The sequence below is a fragment of the Gouania willdenowi genome, chromosome 3 (genome assembly GCF_900634775.1).
Source record: "Gouania willdenowi chromosome 3, fGouWil2.1, whole genome shotgun sequence".
Taxonomy (NCBI): domain Eukaryota; kingdom Metazoa; phylum Chordata; class Actinopteri; order Blenniiformes; family Gobiesocidae; genus Gouania; species Gouania willdenowi.
In genome coordinates this window covers 30069748-30089536 of record NC_041046.1, presented here as the reverse complement: position 1 = coordinate 30089536, position 19789 = coordinate 30069748, and the positions used below count along the sequence as shown (strand labels likewise).

Here is a 19789-nt window from a genome sequence, read left to right as displayed (position 1 = left end):
CTGCACAGTTCTGAGGATATGAAGAGAGGAATTATTGGTTGACTGAGATGTAGGACCACAGGTTAGGATACCTTGAAATTTCCTATCCTTACTTCCTGACTGTATTTTGTTTCATCTGAGCTCTTATCAGGTTTTTGTGGATGTAATATCAAAAGTAGTGGTCATCTCCGAAGCCTAAGGCACTGACAGGTTTTGCTTTGTAGTTTTTGCAGTCACTAACGCAATAGCTTGGAGAAAATATTCTATGTCCAGAATAATTTAACACCAATTATGTTAAAAATATTACTACTTTCAACAACACTGTCAAACCAAAGTTGTGTGAGACATGCAGGGGTTTATGTTGTCAAGTTATGATGGTGTAAAGTTTTGGAATTGGTTCCAGCAACTTTTGAGCCAAAACTCCAGATCTTGATCTATAGTTTTGAAACAGTGATTTAGTTGCACTTGAAGCACAATATACAAGACCAGCTTATGTTTAGAATGAGCAGATAATCCAATTTGTTGTTGGTTGCTGGTATGGACTTGATTAGGAAAATGAAGAAACTCAAGTTTATGAACCTTTTAATGAAACGGTCATCTTGGAGCTTTAGGTTTAAATTGTAAAACTAACTTTCCTTCTGAAATCATCACTGATATCTGTCAATGTATAAGTGGTTGAGATGTGAATGGGTTTAATATTATATGACTTTTTTGTATAACAAAGCAACTTCCTCTTTCATGTAATTAGACCTATTAGACTACACGTTATTCATTGCAAGCAGCCTACCAACTGGCACTCCTGCCAAACCTGTTGAGCCACGTGAGCCTATGATGACTCAACCAGCCATCATGTGCCGGGACACATTCTATGACAGGCTCCAGACGTTTATAGTGTGTGAATCATATAGCTTATTTAGAGACACTAAAACAATTCCAAAAAGCCACTTAGCTTTTTTGCTTTTGTGGTCTTTGTTAATGGGCCTAACATTGCGATAAGCCAAATCACATCTTGTCAAGCAACCTGCAAATGTCTATTGTGTATGTACTGGAATAAATATGAGCCCCATGGGTAATAGGTTTTGTGTGACAGTGTGTGTGCTTTAGATCTAACTTGCTTAATTTGTTAGGCTTCACTTCAGATCTTCTTCAGGGGTTTCAATAGCGGCTCTGCTCTCATTCATTCATTTGTTGTAATTGTCTAGCCACAGGGCTTGCCATCAGTTCACAGCCCTTATAAGAAATGGTTACATCTAATTACCTGCTGAGAATTTTTTTTCTAGTGGTGTCAGCTCAAAATGGGTAAGTCAGTGGGGGAGGTTTATTTCAAGCAATTGGTTCAATTACCCAAGGCAATGAGCTACATCTGAAAGCCTTGCACTCTGCCCCTTCATTTTATGCTTTATTAACAATCTGCACCATTTAGTGCTTGTCTTTTTGCTGATATTTACTCTGTACAGTTTTTTCCCTATGTGTTTAAAGTCTTTTGACTCTAGCTTTAAATCAGACAGTTAATGAAGATGATAACCAAAAAGAATCTTTTTGTAACATTCTAATTTGTATTTCAATACTTTCTGTCATGTGGTGAGGTGTTGGAGGACCCAGATGTAGAAAGAGGATGCCACAACCGCAACACATGAGCAGGGGAGGCAATGACAATGAACCAGCAGACCTTCTACTTCTAAACGCTCAGCTAAATAGTGAGAGAGGCTGATTAGGAATAAAGCACACCTCAGTGCAAAACAGGAGGGAGCCTAATCACTCATAGCATAGACACACACTGTCAAGACTGGGAGTTAACAGGGCCAAGAGTGGTGGTTTGTGACAAAGGAAGCCACTAAAACGTCACAAACTACATTCTTAGTCGATCGCAAAATTCCCTGGAGGGCATTCACTCACATCATTTCCAACAAATGGTGTAAAACTGAAATGCTTTGACTAAATTGTCAAGAGTTGCACAAAATCCGATAAACACTACATCATACCGTAATACATTTGTTTACAGCTTGGGTTTAGTTACTCTTTAAGGCACAAGCAGGAATACCCAAAAGCACAGAATGAGAAATACAAAAGAATTTAGAAATATCCAAACCTTACTAGAAAATCAAAAGTTACACAGATACAATGAGCAGGAACACACACAGGGCTTGGGAACAAAACACAAAGACACATTTCAGAGACCAAGACACTTTCAAGCTGTTTTATTATATCATGTTTGGTTTGCATAATACTTGATCTTGTTTTAAAAACCAGTTAAATTCTATTAGGATGTCTGTGTACCACGTAGCTCATCATATTTTTCAAAGTGTTGCTGCCAACCTATCAAAACAAATGTAATTGATCAATAGGGAAATAGAGCTGAAACTTGTCGGAAAGTTTGAGCATCTAAACTTTATGTCATATTTTGTTTATTGGGCATACACCACTAGAGGATTTTTGTTCAAATGTGAATATTTAGATGGATTGCACGTGGATTGCATTTTTGCATCTTTTTTTTTTTCTGCCTTGTGCAGCACAGTGTGATATCACAACTGCTGAGTTTTAGTTTTTCCACTTATGTTCTACTGCTGTGATAAGCATTTGCTACTCACAGAGCTTTAGCCTCAGAAAAGAATTAATCAGCTTAATTCTGTCATCAGCGCACGCGTGCAGCCACACGCGGACACTACACTGTGCAGACACGTGATCATAAGGTGACTCCATGACTGATTGTTTTGCTGTCCTTGAGATTGTTTCATAGTGTCGTTCATTGTGGATTTGAGACAATTGCTTATTCCAAGGATGTACCATATTACCTAAACATCCATCAATACTTTACATTACATATCATTTCCCCTTCAAAACAAAATGCTTGGTTTTCATAACCATTTGGTAAGTCTGTGGCAAGCCAGTTTCTTGTTATGGCCTTCCTTCAGCCAGATAATTATTCTCCTTCAGTCCTTCAGTACAACTTTACCTATATTTCCCAGATGGGTCAATGATGTGACATCTATATTTAAGGTTAAAAAAGGTTTAAATGCATTAAGGTACTATGTAGTACCTTAGTATACAGTATATGCACTCACTTTGAATTTTCATCTAAAGTGTCAAAATATCATGTGGTGCGACTGACTGCTATTTCAAAAACATCTTTAAAATGTCTCTAAATCTATTCAAATTTATTTTCTGCCTTGTTTACATGATAAGTGTTTTGTACTCCTGTACTACATAAGGACTACATAAAGACTACTGCGCTGGCAGTATTACAGTTACGTAGTTCTACTTTTATTTCCATTATAATATTTGTCAAAGCGATGATGACCATTTTATGAAATATCTTCCGTCGAAAATCCTTCACAGCGCTTCACTTTTTTTTTTAACCAAAAAATTACAAAAATATGGTTATCAGGGTTTGTAATAATTTCATATTCTTTAGTGATGAGTGGTGGTATAGTTTTACTGTAGGAGGGTTTTTTTTTTTTTTTTCATTTAAATAAGTTTTTGTGGCTTCATTTTTCTTCAATGCTTTTATTCATGAGGTGTTTAATCCCACAGCACGTTGCCCTCCCCACTGTATTTGTAAAGGTTCAGGTGTAATGGGGTAATACTCCATCCCACAAGAGACACAGGCTCTGATTGAGGACAGGTGCTGCTCAGGTGTGTGCTGGGTTTCCTTTGCAGAGTGGGTCACAGGTGCTGCCACGGCTGCTCCCGTCTCTACGTACACACACAGAACTAGCCTGTGTGTGTTTAAGCGTGTGTGCGTGTGTGCGCCTTTGCATGTGTGTGCGTTTGATCATGTGTGTAGTATGAAATGAACTAGAAATTTAAGAAAAGACAAGAAGCTGTGGTAGCGTTCAGTTTAGTGTGTGCAACTTGTCATTATGTAGACCTGCAGGGTGTCCTTATCTATTATCGTGGTCAGTGGGGCATTAAGAGCTCAAGACAAGTCAGAAGGGGGCAAATCCTTCTTCTCATCACCCGCCCATCTCTCTTCCAGGCTTTTCCACCCTCCTGTCTCTTTCAGCCCAATGTGGTGCTATCAGGATCCTGCTTGACTTCTTTCTTTGGGGCTGCAGCGCGCAATGTTATTCAGATGCAGAGCATCAGCTGTATTCTCTGTGGGCCATGTCTCCAGGGATGATATAGGATCTAGGGAAATGGTCTCTGTGTGATGACATAACAAGTCTCCTGGTAGCAGCTGCAGAGATCAATGTGTCACAATTATATTTCTAATAAGTGGGTAACTGGGTATTGATGTGGCACATTTTAGCCCTCTTTGGCTTTAAAGAGTCATTTGGCCTACTTTCTTGACAAGAACAAAACAACATGGAACCTATTTTTTTTTTTTTAATTGACATAATTGAATCTGCAGAATAATTAAAATACTACAACTGGCTTTTAATATTGTTGTTGTTAAAAAAAATATTTCTATCTAACTATCACTATTCAGCTGGAGAATGCATGAAATTAGCCTTTGGTTCTTGCTTATCAATCTCTTCATTGGGCGTGTCCAGTTTCAATGATTATCACATAATATTCTAATGTGTTTGCACATCACAGGTGGAGCAGCTCGAAAAACCAGACTACAAAATCTTGGTAAGAGTTGCTGCTTAATTTTCTTGCCTACCTTCTATAACTCCCACCTCCCTTTTTTTCCACGGTGACGGCGGCTTGCCCAGGCGTCCTGTGTCCAGGCTGGTTGTGCTGGCAAACAAAGCCCTGGAAAATATTACCCACCCCTCGTCTCGTTCGACTGTAGTAGAATGTGATTGGATAATAAAATGCAAACATTTGTTTTCGCCTTTACTCCCACTTCACAATGCCTGACATTTTCTCCTGAGCTGGCAAAGCCCCGAGCGTGTGAAGTGTGGGAAGTGTGGAGAGAAGCACGGCTCTGCCAGACTTTTCCTTCACTGCCTGGAATATGGGGGTGGGAAGGTACATTTTTGTCAACTTACAAACTCCTAAATGGTTGCTGGAGCTTTTTTGCTCTCATCTCCCACTGAGAAAAGTCATCAAAAGAATGTATTTAGTGCAGTGTTATGTGCCTTACTGGAGGCTGTTTGGGGTTTGTGGGGGTTTTCTGTGTAAGGAAAAATGCCCACAGTACTTGGAGCTGGATCACCATTCTTAACCCATGTGTATCCTCCCTTGTCCTTCACCTCTCATCAGCTCTCTGTTGTTTTGCTGCTCAACAGTTGTTTGGCATCTAATACCAAACATCACAACATACTTTGATGTTGCACACTGACTTGATTCCTAATAGCCAGCTGGGGGATATTTCTTCAGCTTGTTAAATGTGCTCTTGTCTCCCCAGACAGCACTCTCTCAACCCACCAGGAGTGATAGAGGTGAGCTCTGGTGTGGCTGTGGGATGCAGCCGAGCATGTTGCTGTCCCTGCTAAAGTAGCATCCATTACAGTGTTGATGCTCACATGGTGCGGGGCTGTTATTAGGGAGCTCATCACCTTTCTCCTCTGAGAGAATGGATGTGTGATTATGAAGTCATCAGCTATGAACCAGCAAGGCTACAGAGAGGCACCCCTCCTCATGGGTCCTCAGGGTGCCATTGATTGGTGACCATGTGTTTGTGCCTGATAGACTGTGAAATGGTGTGTTGCTGCACGGCTGTGTCACACCTGCGTCCCACCAAGGTGATTGATTGGTTTGGTCATGTGGAATGTTCCCATCTGGTCCGCAGTAATGCGTTTTTTTCTTCATTTGTGAATAACAAGCACTGGCAGGAGAATAGTTGAACTCGGAAAAAGGCAAAGGCCAAGCGAAAACATTTCCCAACCACCCCGTCCTCCTCCCGTTTTCCCTTTTTGCTTTAGAAAAAAATGTAAATAGACCAAGCCGTATTCTAGGAGGGAATCAATACAATCAGGAAATCCACATCTCTTCATCTCTTCATCTCATATTTTTTTTTAGATAAAAACTGTAAAGCTAGTGAGAAATCAACCCGGTCCTAATTTTCAAAGTCATGCATCAGTTCTAAAGAAACAAGCGATTGCTTTGATATTGCAGATTTAGATTTTGACATTTTGATTGTTAACCTCTTATAAAGTTCACTGCATCTAATGCTGCTGTTTGTTTCGTATTCTGCTAGTTTTCCTAGGTTGATTTCACCTATTCCCAGCCTTACACCTTTAATTGATCTGTTCATTCCAGCTATTGGCTAATTACACATCAGCCTGCATAAACAGATGCATTCATCATCATAGTACGTAATAATCAGTGACATTTCAACAAAGAAAAAATAAATATGATAATAAGGACTCATTACCATTTGCTCTTACCATTTTGAATAATGTCACTACTGACAAGGCTGTATGCAGAAAATGATGTTAAGCTTAGGGCAACACACGCATATCCTGGTTTTCTCCAGGTCCTTGGCCCTGTTTTTGTTCCCAAAGAGGCATTCTCTTGCCAGTTAGGAAGTTTTACTACACTACCGCTGTTTTCTGTTTCCTCATCCACACTGACCTCACCTTTAACCCACTCAGCTTTTTTTATTTGATTGTTAGAAAAAATACAGGTTGCAAGCATCAAACAGCTCCTACATGAAAAAAAAAAAAAAAAAACTCCAAAGAGAAGGAATCAAAAGGAGGCAAGTTGAAAGGTTCAAAACACACTCCGTGTATGGCTGATGTGTCCTTGTGTAGTCTCTTGTTGCCAGAGGAAAGTGTTTATATTCATTGAACTTTTATAAATCTCCTCTTAACGAAGACAAAGCAGTGCTTTAAATTTCATTGACAGCACGTTCTTAACAAATCTCAAAGGGGTTCCTTTGGGGCTTTCAAACATTGCATTTCTTAATAATAATCACAATTATGTTTTTGTACTGTCCTATCAAAATTATCATGTGGTGTCTGGATGTACAACAGAAACACATTTTATCCAAAGAAAGAAAATATAACTGATTATGTTGTTTCTACATGATCTTTTCCTCATCCTGCTTTATTTGTTTGTTTTTATGGTTTTGGATTTTTTTTTGAGTAAAAAGAAACTGGTCCTGTATGGTGTATTGAAAAAAGAGGCCTTTGGAATGTGTCTGAGAGGCAGCGAAGCACGCTCACTAATTGGCTGTTTTTGTGGCAAGCCTTTTGAATTGATCCCCTGTGATGCTTAGGACTCTACCACACACGTTATAAACACAGTGCCACACTATGCTCTGCTCTAGCGCTGTGATCAATAATCATTTACACTGAAAGGACTGCATGGCTCACGTTTGTTTTCAACAGAATGTTCGTGACGTTTTTTCACAAACATCGGCAGCTGAGGCCTCTTAAAACTTTGCACAATCTTGCCATGAATAACTTTATTATTTCTTCTAAAATAATAACGAAAATGATAATAATTACAAACTGATGTATTTCAATTAGAAGATATTTCCCTTAAATGTAGCCTCTCATTTAACCTAAAAAAAATGTTAAATTAAGTTGTAATTAAGGTTCAGAAATTAAATATTGTTAAATATAATTAAAATATGTTGTTTGCACAGTGACTTGACTGTTATCCTGGGGAAAAAAAACATCAGATTGAAAATTGTTGTGGGTAGCACAAAATAACTTCCAATTGAAATACATGAGTTTGAAAATAATTCCAATCACCCAAACTTATTCTTTTATACTGTATAATGATCCTGCTCAGTGACACCACTTTAACCAAAACATGACATTAAAGTGCATTTAAAGTAATCCTCCACTGTTTTTACAAATGTGGCCTAAAACCTTTGAAATGTCCTTATTAGAAGATCTACAGGATGCCTAATAAAATGCATTATTTTGCACCACATTTGTTTTATTAACTTTTAAAAATGGGACTACTTTACCGTTTAAGAGCCTGTGCGCCGTCATGTTGAAAAGGTGTCATTGATGACGCGAATCGCCTCTTTTAGTCCATTGAGTTCTATTGGAGGTGAAGCGTTCTGGATCATTCAGCAGCTTTTTCAGTCAAAATGACAACTTGTGCTGCTTTAGGTTGCTCTAAAAATCAGTAAAAATTTAAAAAGTGGATGTAAACCTATTCTCAAAAAAAGGGGCGATTCGCGTCATCAATGACGTCGTTTTAACATGGCGGCACACAGGCCCTTAAACAGTAAAATAGTCCCATTTTTAAAAGTTAATAAAACAAATATGGTGCAAAATAATTAATAATTTTGTTTGACATAGATCTTCTAATAAGGACATTTCAAAGGTTTTAGGCCACATTTGTAAAAACAGTGGATGATCCCTTTAACATAACTTTTAACTGTTAAATAATCATTTTATCTTTATGTGCACTTTTTGATGAGCCCTTATTGTAAGCAACCAATGCATTCGTGTTTTAGAGGCGAATTGAAAGTACAAGTCCAATTAAAATAAAATCCTCTTTTTCAAAAAGTAAATTTTAATGTATTTACTGCTCTTTTATGACAATTTGTATGGGTAGTTTATGTAGTTATATTCTAAACACTTGCATTTGCCATAGAAAGCATTTGACTCAGCTTAAGTTGTTGGCTTTAAAACCCTACGCGGCTAAAATGTATTTGCAGAGTCTTAAAGCAATCTTTTAATGCAGAATTTTGCTCTATACTGCCACCTACTCATATTAGAGAGTGTTTAGATTCTCTAGCTATAGATATCAATATATATATTACCGGTAAGTCTAGCAATAATTGCAATAACTTTCTCCAACATAGTACTCTGAATTGCATGGCATACGTCAGTAAGGACCTTTTAGATACATTATATATCTTTAAAGCTGACATATCAAATTCAAGGTCAAAGTTTTATTTTAAATGAAGAAGCCAAGTTTATAAAAATTGGAGACAGAATGCCTAAGTTGGTACCTGAATTATCTGTTCTCCCGTATAATATTTCTCTAAAAGCAGTCATATACAGTATATAATTGGACATCAACAGATCAAAGAGTAAACTCATGTATGAAAAGTTTAGAGTCAAATGAAAGCAGGAAAATTGTGTAAACACATTTATGTTGAGTGAAATGTGTTGAAGACAGACAGTTTCAAAGCACCTAGCTCCCACCCAGTGTCGTGTAGCTGTAAATATCAATAGCAGTAGAAATCAGTATCCTGGCTCACTGTACGAAGTCAGCGCAGCAGAATTCACACCTGCAAAACCTAAACCCTTGACTGCACAGCTAAAAGTTAAGTTGGGGAATTTAATTGGCTGAATCGAACAATACAACAAAGCCTATCTGGATAAAAGGCATCGCTGTAGCCTAAAAAGCAGAATTAAGACCAAAGGTATCAGCTGGTGTTGGTCCGAGCAAAAATGTTAGTTAAAGTCCTAGAAAAGAGCTATATTTAGTCGAACCTGGTTAGTGATGATGACAGTACAAAAGAGAAAGATAAACTAGAATACAAAATGAGTCCTGCTTCTCTGTGCCAAAGGCTTCACAGTGCCTCAATGACTCATGTCCCTGCTGAAAACCTTGACTAAAGGCTCTTCAAGCTTACAAGGGTTTTAAAAGATTGCAAAATCCATTTGAACAGGCTTCACACAAGTATTCTGATTTAGGAATGTGACTAATTATTAAGAAATCTATTACCCAAAAATCACACGGGTGAGTGTTTTTTTTTTTTTGGTGTTGCATACCCGCTAGACACTTTTTGATAACTTACTAAATCCAGGTTTTTTTCTAGGTAAACAAACCAACCATAGATGTCAATTGACAAAATAATAATTTTGGCATTTCTTCTTTTTTTAAAACTCTTACAGGAAAATTATTCAAAATTATAGTTTAACCTTCACACCATGGATAAATATGCTAATGAACAGCTCTAGAGAATGTTTTAATCAGAGTTGATGGATTTTTTTTTTCCCCCTCTCATGATTTTCCCCTTACATTGAAAATATACTGAGTGATGTCAGTCAGTATACTTACATTAATGTTAATTATTGTGATTGGAGTAATTATGTCATCATACCCATGTGCTGTCTGCATGTTCTATCTCTCAGTGATGTTTCAAAGCTGGATAATTAATAAGGATTTTCATCAGTCAATACTCTTTAGAATCAGTGGCATTTTGACATAAAATGATAAATGTTATTCCAGGAAAAAGAATATGCATAGGAAATAACTATCAGAAACATATGAAAGGCATCAGATTGCTTTTTAAAGTATTCTGTAACGTTGGAATTATTTTCAAATTATTTTACAAGCCTTGCTTTTCAACATGACTACTGACTACAAAAGAATGCTGCAATTATGAACTTGTGGTAACTTCTTTTGATTTTTAAAAGTAACTTACCTTTAGTACAATGACCCATTTTTACTTACAATAAGGCACTATTTGTGCGTCAGAGAGGAGCCAGTGCCTTCTCCTGCTATTTTATTTTGCTAATTTAGGCTCTCTGCTTTAGAACTGGCCAACCCAGCAGTATGTTCCACTTGATAAATCACTTTGTTCTACTTTACTTCAACATCATAAATAAGAATTTTTCCATGAATGTGTATTGTACGTTTAAAACCTTTTTTTTTTTTTTTTTTTTTAAAGCAAAAGTTTACTTCTTAGAGTTGTATTGTTCAGTAGATTGCTCTAACGACATCTGACTTCAATCTAAATGGATTAACATATGCCACAATGTTAAATGAAAAATTTCCTTCCATCTGTTTTGGTCAGTATTGTAAAATATTTTTGTAATCATATTGTAAATCAGTCACTCTAGTACTGTTGCATTTATAACTCCCTGCGTACTGAATCTGTGCCACGTCTAAGGTCACACAGGCAAGCCTTAATTGTATTTAAATGTACATGGGGCAATATTTATAAAGAAGTTTGATATTAGCTTTCTGCTGGTATCCAATATTGTCCAACACTTAATTTTTGTTTTCTGATATTAACCGATGGCAATACATGGTCCTAATTTTAGGTCACCTATGGAATTAACACATTAAGCCTACCTTAGATGCTATAGCTTCTGAGTCTGTACTTTAATTTTTGCCATTCTTCTATTTAAATTTCATTTCTCTTTTAATCAACAAACCTAAGCTTTCCTAAAAGGTTATATTATACCTGAGCAGCTAATGAAAACATGATGGTTGTGTGTACATAATAACACTAAGAGACTTTTTCAAAGTTTATCGTTGACAATGAAATGATGAAAACTGTTCTCTGTTTTCCATTCAACACTGGTAAAAGAATGTAGAGTTAGCTCCAAGCTGTTCTTCTCTGTGATGGAGCCATGTCTGTAGATAAAAAATATCTGTGGTGTACTTCAGCGCCAGTAAAATCCTGAAACGGTGGTGATTCTCTGTCGAGTGTTGTTGTTACAAGAGTGTTGTTGGAGTCATTTTCTAAGACTTTCCATCAATAAATGATGATCACAGTATGAACATGTTTGATAACTTGTCAAAACTAGACTGGAAACTTAAGGAATTGGAAAATGGAAAATCATTTCATTTTTGCATGCCATGCGTTCACACTCGTTTGAACATTTGACCTATCAGATGGAGCCCTGAAAACGTGGGCCAAGCATTTGCACCATCTGGCCTATCAGATGGAGCACCAGCTATCTGTTAGCCACCCATTGGAATCATTGCTGTCAGTTTTGTGTTGATTATGTGGTTAGCAAGCATGATGGCTGGGGAAAGGCAAGTGTGAGCCTACTAAACTGATTGTATTACAAATGTTCGTAGTTAATTAGAAACAATAATTATCTGGATTTGATAATACATCTTCACCATATATATATATACAGTATATATATTCTGTATATACTGTGTGTGTGTTTCTCTGTCTGTAAAACTATTTTACCTCCTGGTACAAAAAAGAAACATAACCTAACTGCCCTCTGCTGGTGTTTGTCAACCACCACCTTTTGTGGTGTGTCCCATCAGGATTTGGGAGCTTCCAGTCCATACTGGGTGTTCCTGTACACTATCCCAGCCACTTGATTGTACTTCTCCATGTAAGTGGATCCGGCCTGCATCTTACACTTTGCCACAGTGTGCTGGACCGTCAGAGGCATCTTTGCTCAGTCTGCACCATGGGTCCGACCTGCTGTGGTAGAGCGTGGCCTCTATCACTCTAGTGTTCAGTGCTTGTTCTTGATGATTATTGTATCTGTGATGTCTATTAGTCCAGCCACTGATAGGTCTTCTTGATATTAAGCACTTTGCCTATCTGAAGTTGGTATGTTCCATGTAGGGGTTTGCCCCTCCATGTTTTTTGCTCCTCTACCACATTGCCCTTGTCTTCTGGTTGCCCGAGCTCTTCATTGAGCATCTTATTATTTTGAGCCATCTTCTATATGTACTCCAGGAGTTTGGATGATTCTTACTGAACAGTGGCTCTGATGCTCACCAGTCCACCATTTTTCAGCTTAATGTATAGCCTAATGGTGCCGGACTTTGGGTGGAACCCTCCAAGCATGGTGAGGAGTTGTCATGATATCAGTAGCTATCTTTATAGGCAGGAAAGTTTTACTCTCTGTTGCAAAGGACCAACCAAGTCTCACTCCCAACTCGTCACATATCGACGTTCCAGAATGACCCTCCCAAAAGTCGATATGTAACGCGTTGGGAGTGAGACTGGGTTGCAAAGGACTTGTTTTTTGAGGATGTCATGGTGGAAGGAAATTCTCGATTTATTGCACCAAGTCTAAAATTATCAGTCTCTTGTCAATGCAGAATTGACTTACTAGTGTTTCAGAGACAAAGCACTATTTTTGGTGCCAAAATCGGTCAAAAGGGTTTTTCTTATGCACTTTAATTGTCTGCACTGCCGCCGCTGGTGCAGCAGCTTTAACTGCTGACTGTGCAGGAGAAGCAACGAAATCAGCAGTCCAAACAACAATAACTAACTTACTGTTGTTTTTAGGATGCACCTGCCCCTTTTACCTCAAACACCCTGAGACCTCTGCTCTCACACATTACTCTTTCCTCAGATAATATTATTAATCCAATAACCTTCTACATCCAATTAAAGTGTATAGTATAAAATCAATGTTTTTAAAGTAATTAAATAAAAACCATTTAAGCTCCCAATTCAGAACATACTTCAGTTCAGTGCCTTTATTGTCATTATACAATTGTACAACAAGATTCATTGGCTTCACCTTAAAGTGCACACAGCTATAAAAGAAAAAAAAACAACAGAAGAAGAATATAAATAGTATCTATATGATGTATGGTAAGGTATGATGGACTTACGTGTAGTATGAGTTATTTACAGGTAGCAGCGTAGTAAAATGTGAATAGATATTGCAGAAAATAAAAATAAATATTGCACAGTATGAAATGTAAACTATTGAAGAATTGAAAATATAAAAAATGTAATTATTGCACAGTATAAAATGTAAAAACTATTGCAGGAATATGAAATATAATTATTGCACAGTATGAAGTAAATTTACAACATAAATATTAAATTTAAATGTTACACAGTATGAAGTGAACTATAGCAGAAATATAAATATTTCAAAGTATGAGGTTGACTATTGCAGAAATATAAAAGTGTAAACATTGCACTGAACAAAATGTGAACTATTGCAGAAGTGTATACAAAAACATATAATAATATTGCACAGTACTAAGTGTAAACACAGAGTAATACAGAGTATAAGAGTTTAAATATTGCACTGTATGGAATGTAAAGTGCATGTGGTGAAGGTGGGGTGGTCTAACGCATGTCCAGGTTATGGCTCTGGGGAAGAAGCTGTTCTTAAATCTGTTTGTCTGAGCTGTGACAGACCTGTAGCGTCTTCCAAAGGGCAATATGTCAAATAGATGAAAGCCGGGGTGAGACCTGTCCTTAATGTTTTTTGCTCTGCTCAGGCAGCACATGTATTATGGCATTGTTTATAAAGCATGCTTTAGCTTTATAAAGATTAAAACAAAGTCATGTGAGATTTATATGTAGACTGATGTGGAAGCACTCAATTCAGAGTGTGCTGACCGAGGTCACAGTATTTTTTGTTTATTTGTATGTATTACAACAGTGTGCCTTCATCATATAGGTAACTGATTAATATATGAATTTTGTCCCTGTATTAAAGTAAGGCAAATATGGATTTTTAAGTCATGATGGTAGCTTGCATTCTAGGTTCCCCTAAATCCAGCACAAGATAAGAGGCTTATTTTATATTATTTGATGAAGTATTTTTTAAATCTTGGATTTGGGACCGATATGTGACAACAAACGTTTGTACCGTAGTTAACCAAAATAAATCCATTCATCTATACTGCTAAAGCTGTCTATCCACTTTGGGATCTCAGGGAGACTAGCAAATGCAACACACACATACACACACACACCTGTCTTCTTCTTCCATTACACTGGTCATCAATTATTCTCATCAGACACTGTGCATGACGCAACAGATATCGGCGTTCAATATCTACTCCTTCACTCGACTCCCCTTATTTTCACAAGTTGTTTTTGAAATTGAAGTGTCTAACGAAGAATTGAAATCAACACATTTCTCTCTCTGAAGATATATTTCATCATTCTACTCTGAATATGAATATTGGAGGTAACTGACAACTTAATCCTATTTGTTTTTGGAAGAGCAATGACTCTGAAAGGGATCGTAATAGTTATACAGGAAAAGCAGATTGGACCATCTTCTCTTATGTCTTTATTGTCTCAGGAAACATTTTACAAGGATGCAGAACAACATTTTCCTCCAAGACTTCTGAGAAAAGCACAGGTGGATTCTCTGATGTGTTCACCTGGCCCTGTAAAAGAAATACGCATCAGTCATCATGTTAGAAAATATCCAAGCTCTGCTTGTTTTTAACTCACAAAAAATGTCAAAGGGTTTAGTTCAAACACCTTGGCCAGAGCTTTTAATATTGGAAGTCCTACAAAAAAAACAGCAACAGAAAATCAGTGTCCACTGCTGTTATAGGTATTTGTCATTCTAGAGAAGTGCTCATTTGTTTTAGTCTTTTGTTTTTCCAGGGGAGTAAATCTGCTGAGTGTGGATTTTGGGGTGTTTGTGATCCGTGTGGATTTCATTCTTTAAGATTAGTTTTATGGTTGACAGCTGCATTGGAGCCATCCTCTGAGGTGTGCTCACTGCTCCGAGGATGAGACACTGATAGAGAGACTGACAAGCCAAGTGTAGTGTGCCATTAATTCAATGGGAACAGAGGTAACTGTGCTGTGGTACAGGAGTACTTGTTTTGTTTTTGAATGTGTTATGAAGCTAATATACAGTTTTTTTTGTGTGTGTGCAGACAATAGAGACAGGATTTGGGAGTCACGTATTTTAATGGAATTAACTTTGCTTGTCAGGAGGGCTTACGAGTTTACTGCAAGGCTTTAAATGATCAGAGAATCACTGTTAAGGTCTTACTGAGAGCAGCTAATAAGTTGGTGGAGGCAGGTCCCATACATGGAACATACTTATATACGTACATTCTGTGGAAGCATTCCTGAAGACTAACTGGAGAAAATCAATGCATGCTTGTGAAGAACATGCAAAGTCTGCAAAAACAAGTTTTCTGCTTCCTGTTAATAATTCTAACCTTTTTTTAAATTTTCTCTTTTTACAGGTAAATCTGAAAGGGCTTCATTTCTTGGCTATGGGAGGGACCCTGGAGCATCTGGCTGTCAGGTGGGTTTATTGGATATGCCCGTCGTCCTGCTATAACAGACCTTTATTCAGCTTTTCATACCATTATGAAAAAAAATCAAACCATATTTCCTAAATAAAAATGCATAAGCCTCATGAAAAGAGTTATTGAGCATACAGCTGAAATCAAACATTAAAATTTGACGGCATGCTTTGAACAAAGCTCCAGAGAAAAGATACAGCTTGTTTTAATCAGCAGATTTTAAACGTTCAAATATGCAGGAGTTACATTTTTTGTCCACGTGAATAAAAAACTGTTTGTACAGAGTGTTTCTAGCGTCTTATATTAACAATAATACACTGAAAGCGGAACACTTTATTCTTGATTTATTCATTATTTGTTCACTTATTTTGTTAGCTTTTTCTGCTGTGAAACCCTAACAACAACAGCCCAGCTTTTTTCAGAGGGATGATATAATTGTTTGAATCTGCTTATGTTTCCCTAAAAGCTACATAGATTGGGTATGAAAGAATAGAAAGACCTTGTTCAAGATATCTCAGGACCTTCAGAATTTGTTGAACAAATATTTTGGTGAAAATTTGATGGTATAAAAATTATGTCCTTATTGTGAGAAAAATATTTTGGACTTGATGCCTGTGAAAGTATCGAAAACATGAATTACTGACAAGAGTCATCAGTGAATTACTGCAAACCCGTTGAGGAGAAATGATTACATGTTGAATTTTATTTTCTCACTGAGTCTAGGGAAAAAAATCAGCAAAATAAGTGATTTCATGATCACTTCCTCACATGACATTTGGCTCAGGATTCTATACCATTTGACCTACATATTACTTTAGTATCTAATGTCACAGTTTAGATGCTATTTTAAATCACATTCGATCAGTTGGACCTGCGTGTGCTGTTTGTGCTCACCCTGTGCTTTAAAATACCCTGAAACTTGGTGTCCAAAAGTGAAATGCCAAAAATTTGAGTTTTTAAAGATTGGAGTATTTCACTAATTTCACTTTATTTTCTGATGGCTTTGTTCTGTAATTAAGGTGCACAATCCCTCCCCAACTATATATTAACCTGTTCACACAGATTATTTAAACATCCACAGTCACATAGTCATAAAAAACAGGTCAGATAAAGTGTTTCTGCAGGGATTCTTTGAACAAAGGTGACAGCAGAAGTGGGTCTGTTGTGCCATGTGAGTGCTGTAGCACCACTGACAGGTCGTTATTTTTACTGAAACAAATTTGTTTTTCCTTTTTGCTTCATTTGGCATGACCTATTTTCAGGTCAGAAAAAGATTGTTGCTTTTTTGGTTCTGACACAAGTTTGCACTAAATTGCATGTACTTTTTTATAATAACAAGTTCTTTTCTCAAACTATGCTCGAAGGTCTTCATGGTTTTGTACTGTTAAGTACTGTGTCGATCCTCAGCTGGTAAACAGTAAACCGGGATTGCACGTGAGGTCACATACTGCACATGGCTCTTGAGCAGGGCATTACTATCATGAGGCCAAGCTCTTAACTGGCCTCTTAACCCAGGTTGTAGAGGTCAATTACTACAGGTCGTGGTGACAAGATTACACAGTGAGCTTCTAAAGAGAAGTAAACTCTCTCCTTCTCTCTCTACAACTACTATAACTACCATAAAATATTATATATCAAATTAAACAACACAAGCAATAATTTAAATAACCCAGCTGGTGCTTTTCATGTTTATTTTCTCTTTTTAATAAACAAACTTTTCCCTATACCTTTCCATAAGTATATAACATTAATAGTCAGTTTCATTCAACTTTAACATAATACATCATTTCTTGTGATGTACTGCATGTAAATTCCCACTTTTTAATGGACTGTGAATGCACCACAGCCAGAGAGAGATTTGTGCCTCTCATAGACAGACAGTTTTTCCCCATTTCCTCTGTTTGTTGGATTTCTGTCTTGACAGTGCATCGCATGATACTTCTGGCCTAATTAAAAACACACTTGTGAAAAAAGCCAAATATAACGTAAAATCTTTGTTTTGGTTAAAATGAAAGGAAATTATTTCCTGCAAATTTTGAGATTGTTCGGATTGTAAATTTATGGTTTGTTTCCTTCCTTTCTTTCAGCCAAGTCTTAGGTCGGATGTTGGCTTGGCAAATCCCAGTACGGTGACTACGTCAGCAAAGTCAGCAACTCCGTTCTACCCCTTCTCTGGAGCCAATCCAAGAAGACGCTCCCTACAAGACCCTCCAGCCATTGGTCAGTGCCACTCAGAGAAAAAATACAGCTTATTACATTATTTGAAGTTAGCACAGGACTTGTAAAGTAGGTCAGGTTTTGGTCAAGTCTGATTTAACTGCTCTTTAGCTTTGGTTTCTGGTGGAATTCAAATGTGTATGAAATCCTCATATTTCAGGACACACATATTTAGCTAATTTGCATCAGGATGTATTGTAGAGAAATGTACATTGTGAGTGCCTGCAGTGATATTTTTGTCTTGTGTAAGTCAAAACCATTGTTCAGTCCCAAACAATGGCTCACTGGATTTTGGGCTTGTTTACGGTTGTCTCCAGTTTGTCGTTGACTGAGTGGATCTGCTTTCATCTTTTCACAGATCCTGTACAAACAAAAAAGGTTCGCAAGGTCCCGCCTGGCCTGCCTTCATCTGTGAGTGGAAGATCATCAACCTCTCATATAAATAGATGTCACAGTGAGCTTACCTAAAGGAACACACATGCACAGACACACACTTATAGTTTCCAAAACACTAGGCAGTTCTCTACTAGATCTTTTTGATGTAAATTTGTTGTTTTTGTGAGTCTTGTAGAGCAACGTCTGAGCTGCTTTTTATTTCACAAAGCTTCACTCTGATGTTTGTCATTGAAAAGCTGTTTGTTTTGTCCCAGCAGCACGTAAAGGTCTTGTGAAGTACATCATTCGATAGATGTTTTTTTTTTTTTTTTTTTTTTTTTTCTGGTGTGCACACATGAGTTTTTTTTGTGTACGTGCGCGTCTTTGTGCGAGCATACAGAAGGACCCTGAAGTGATTGATTTTCAGTGCTGCCCTGTCACAGTCCAGCCTCCTCTCAGCCTCTCCAGGGAGAAAGAGAGGCTGTCAGAGCGGATCCCTAGTTCTGCTCTTTTGATGTTTAATTAGTCATTACGTAGCCGAACAGGAGGACAGACAGAGATTAATAGCACAGAATATCTGAAATTTCTATCGGTAACGATCCCGGTGGAGCAGAAGCCATTAGGATGCAGAGAAGTGTGGAGCTCAGCTTGTATACGCTTAGACAGGAGCTGTTGGGAGTTCATTAATATGCATTAATCAGTAAGTCAGATGTTCATTGTTAAAAACCCTGGTGGATTAGTAAAGGTTTTATTAAGCCTTGCCATAAATTCCTGGAACTGGTTGATGGCAATGTTTTTTTTTTGCCTCTTTTTTTTTTTCAAAGAAAAAATTAAGAAGCAACTGGTTCAGCTTTTATTTTTTTAAACAACGAGAGAGGTTTATTCGGTCACCTCTGCTGCCATTACTCAAAATTAAATATGGAACAGGGCGCAGAACATAAAAGGGTATAGCTTGTATTTAGTTCCTGGATTTGTGTTTGAAAAGAAGTTTGTCAGAGCATGAGGGAGCGAGGAAGCGTGAGTCAGGAGGCAGGAACGTGTGCCGCCTTTCCCCCTTACGAAAGTGATACATTTGACGTCCTGTCAAACAGAGAAGCAGGCAAAGAATGGTTGCCTCGCGGGTTGCATCTCTTTGTTGTGTAAATGGGCGCTGGGCTATTATTTGTCAGTACTTAACACATGGGCGCAGGTGTGGTTTTGTGACTCATAAGAGTACAATCAAGCGGTACAATGCTGGATAGGGAAAACAGTGACCAAGCATGGGATAAAATATAGCCTCTCCCTGTCACTCAATGCTCCTCAGAAGATAAAGCCCTCAGCTTGGAGGAATTATCCCAGTTCGTCTTTGATCCCATTTGAACGGATTGAGATGGTAATGCTGAAATAAAGGGTTATCATTCTCCTTCAACCTGCTGACCGAGAAAGAGAAACATTGAACCCGTTTTTGATAGTTGCCATATGGTTGAAAAGGTTTGAGTGGGAGTGTGTCTGGCAGCATTTTGGAGGTGTTGCGTTACTGATACAGGAATGATAAGAAGCAAAGGTGATATGGGGGAGTACCAACCATCAGATGGTGAAAATGGTGTTTAGTCTCCAAAGCATGTGTCTGTGTACTACCCCAAAGACCTGTGTGTGTGCACCTGGCACAGAAACTAGTTTAACTCAG

The 19789-nt window shown here is 37.6% G+C and overlaps 1 protein-coding gene across 5 annotated transcripts in view; it reads left to right on the top strand.

Annotated features, from left to right (window-relative positions):
- Positions 1-19789, top strand: part of tcf12 (transcription factor 12) — an 81135-nt gene that overhangs the window by 26977 nt on the left and 34369 nt on the right. For all 5 annotated transcript variants that reach the window (XM_028443191.1, XM_028443196.1, XM_028443190.1 and 2 more), the window contains exons 6-8: positions 15469-15530; positions 17619-17751; positions 18107-18159. In XM_028443191.1, the coding sequence (XP_028298992.1) occupies positions 15469-15530; positions 17619-17751; positions 18107-18159 (248 nt within the window). The remainder of the gene's footprint in view (positions 1-15468; positions 15531-17618; positions 17752-18106; positions 18160-19789) is intronic.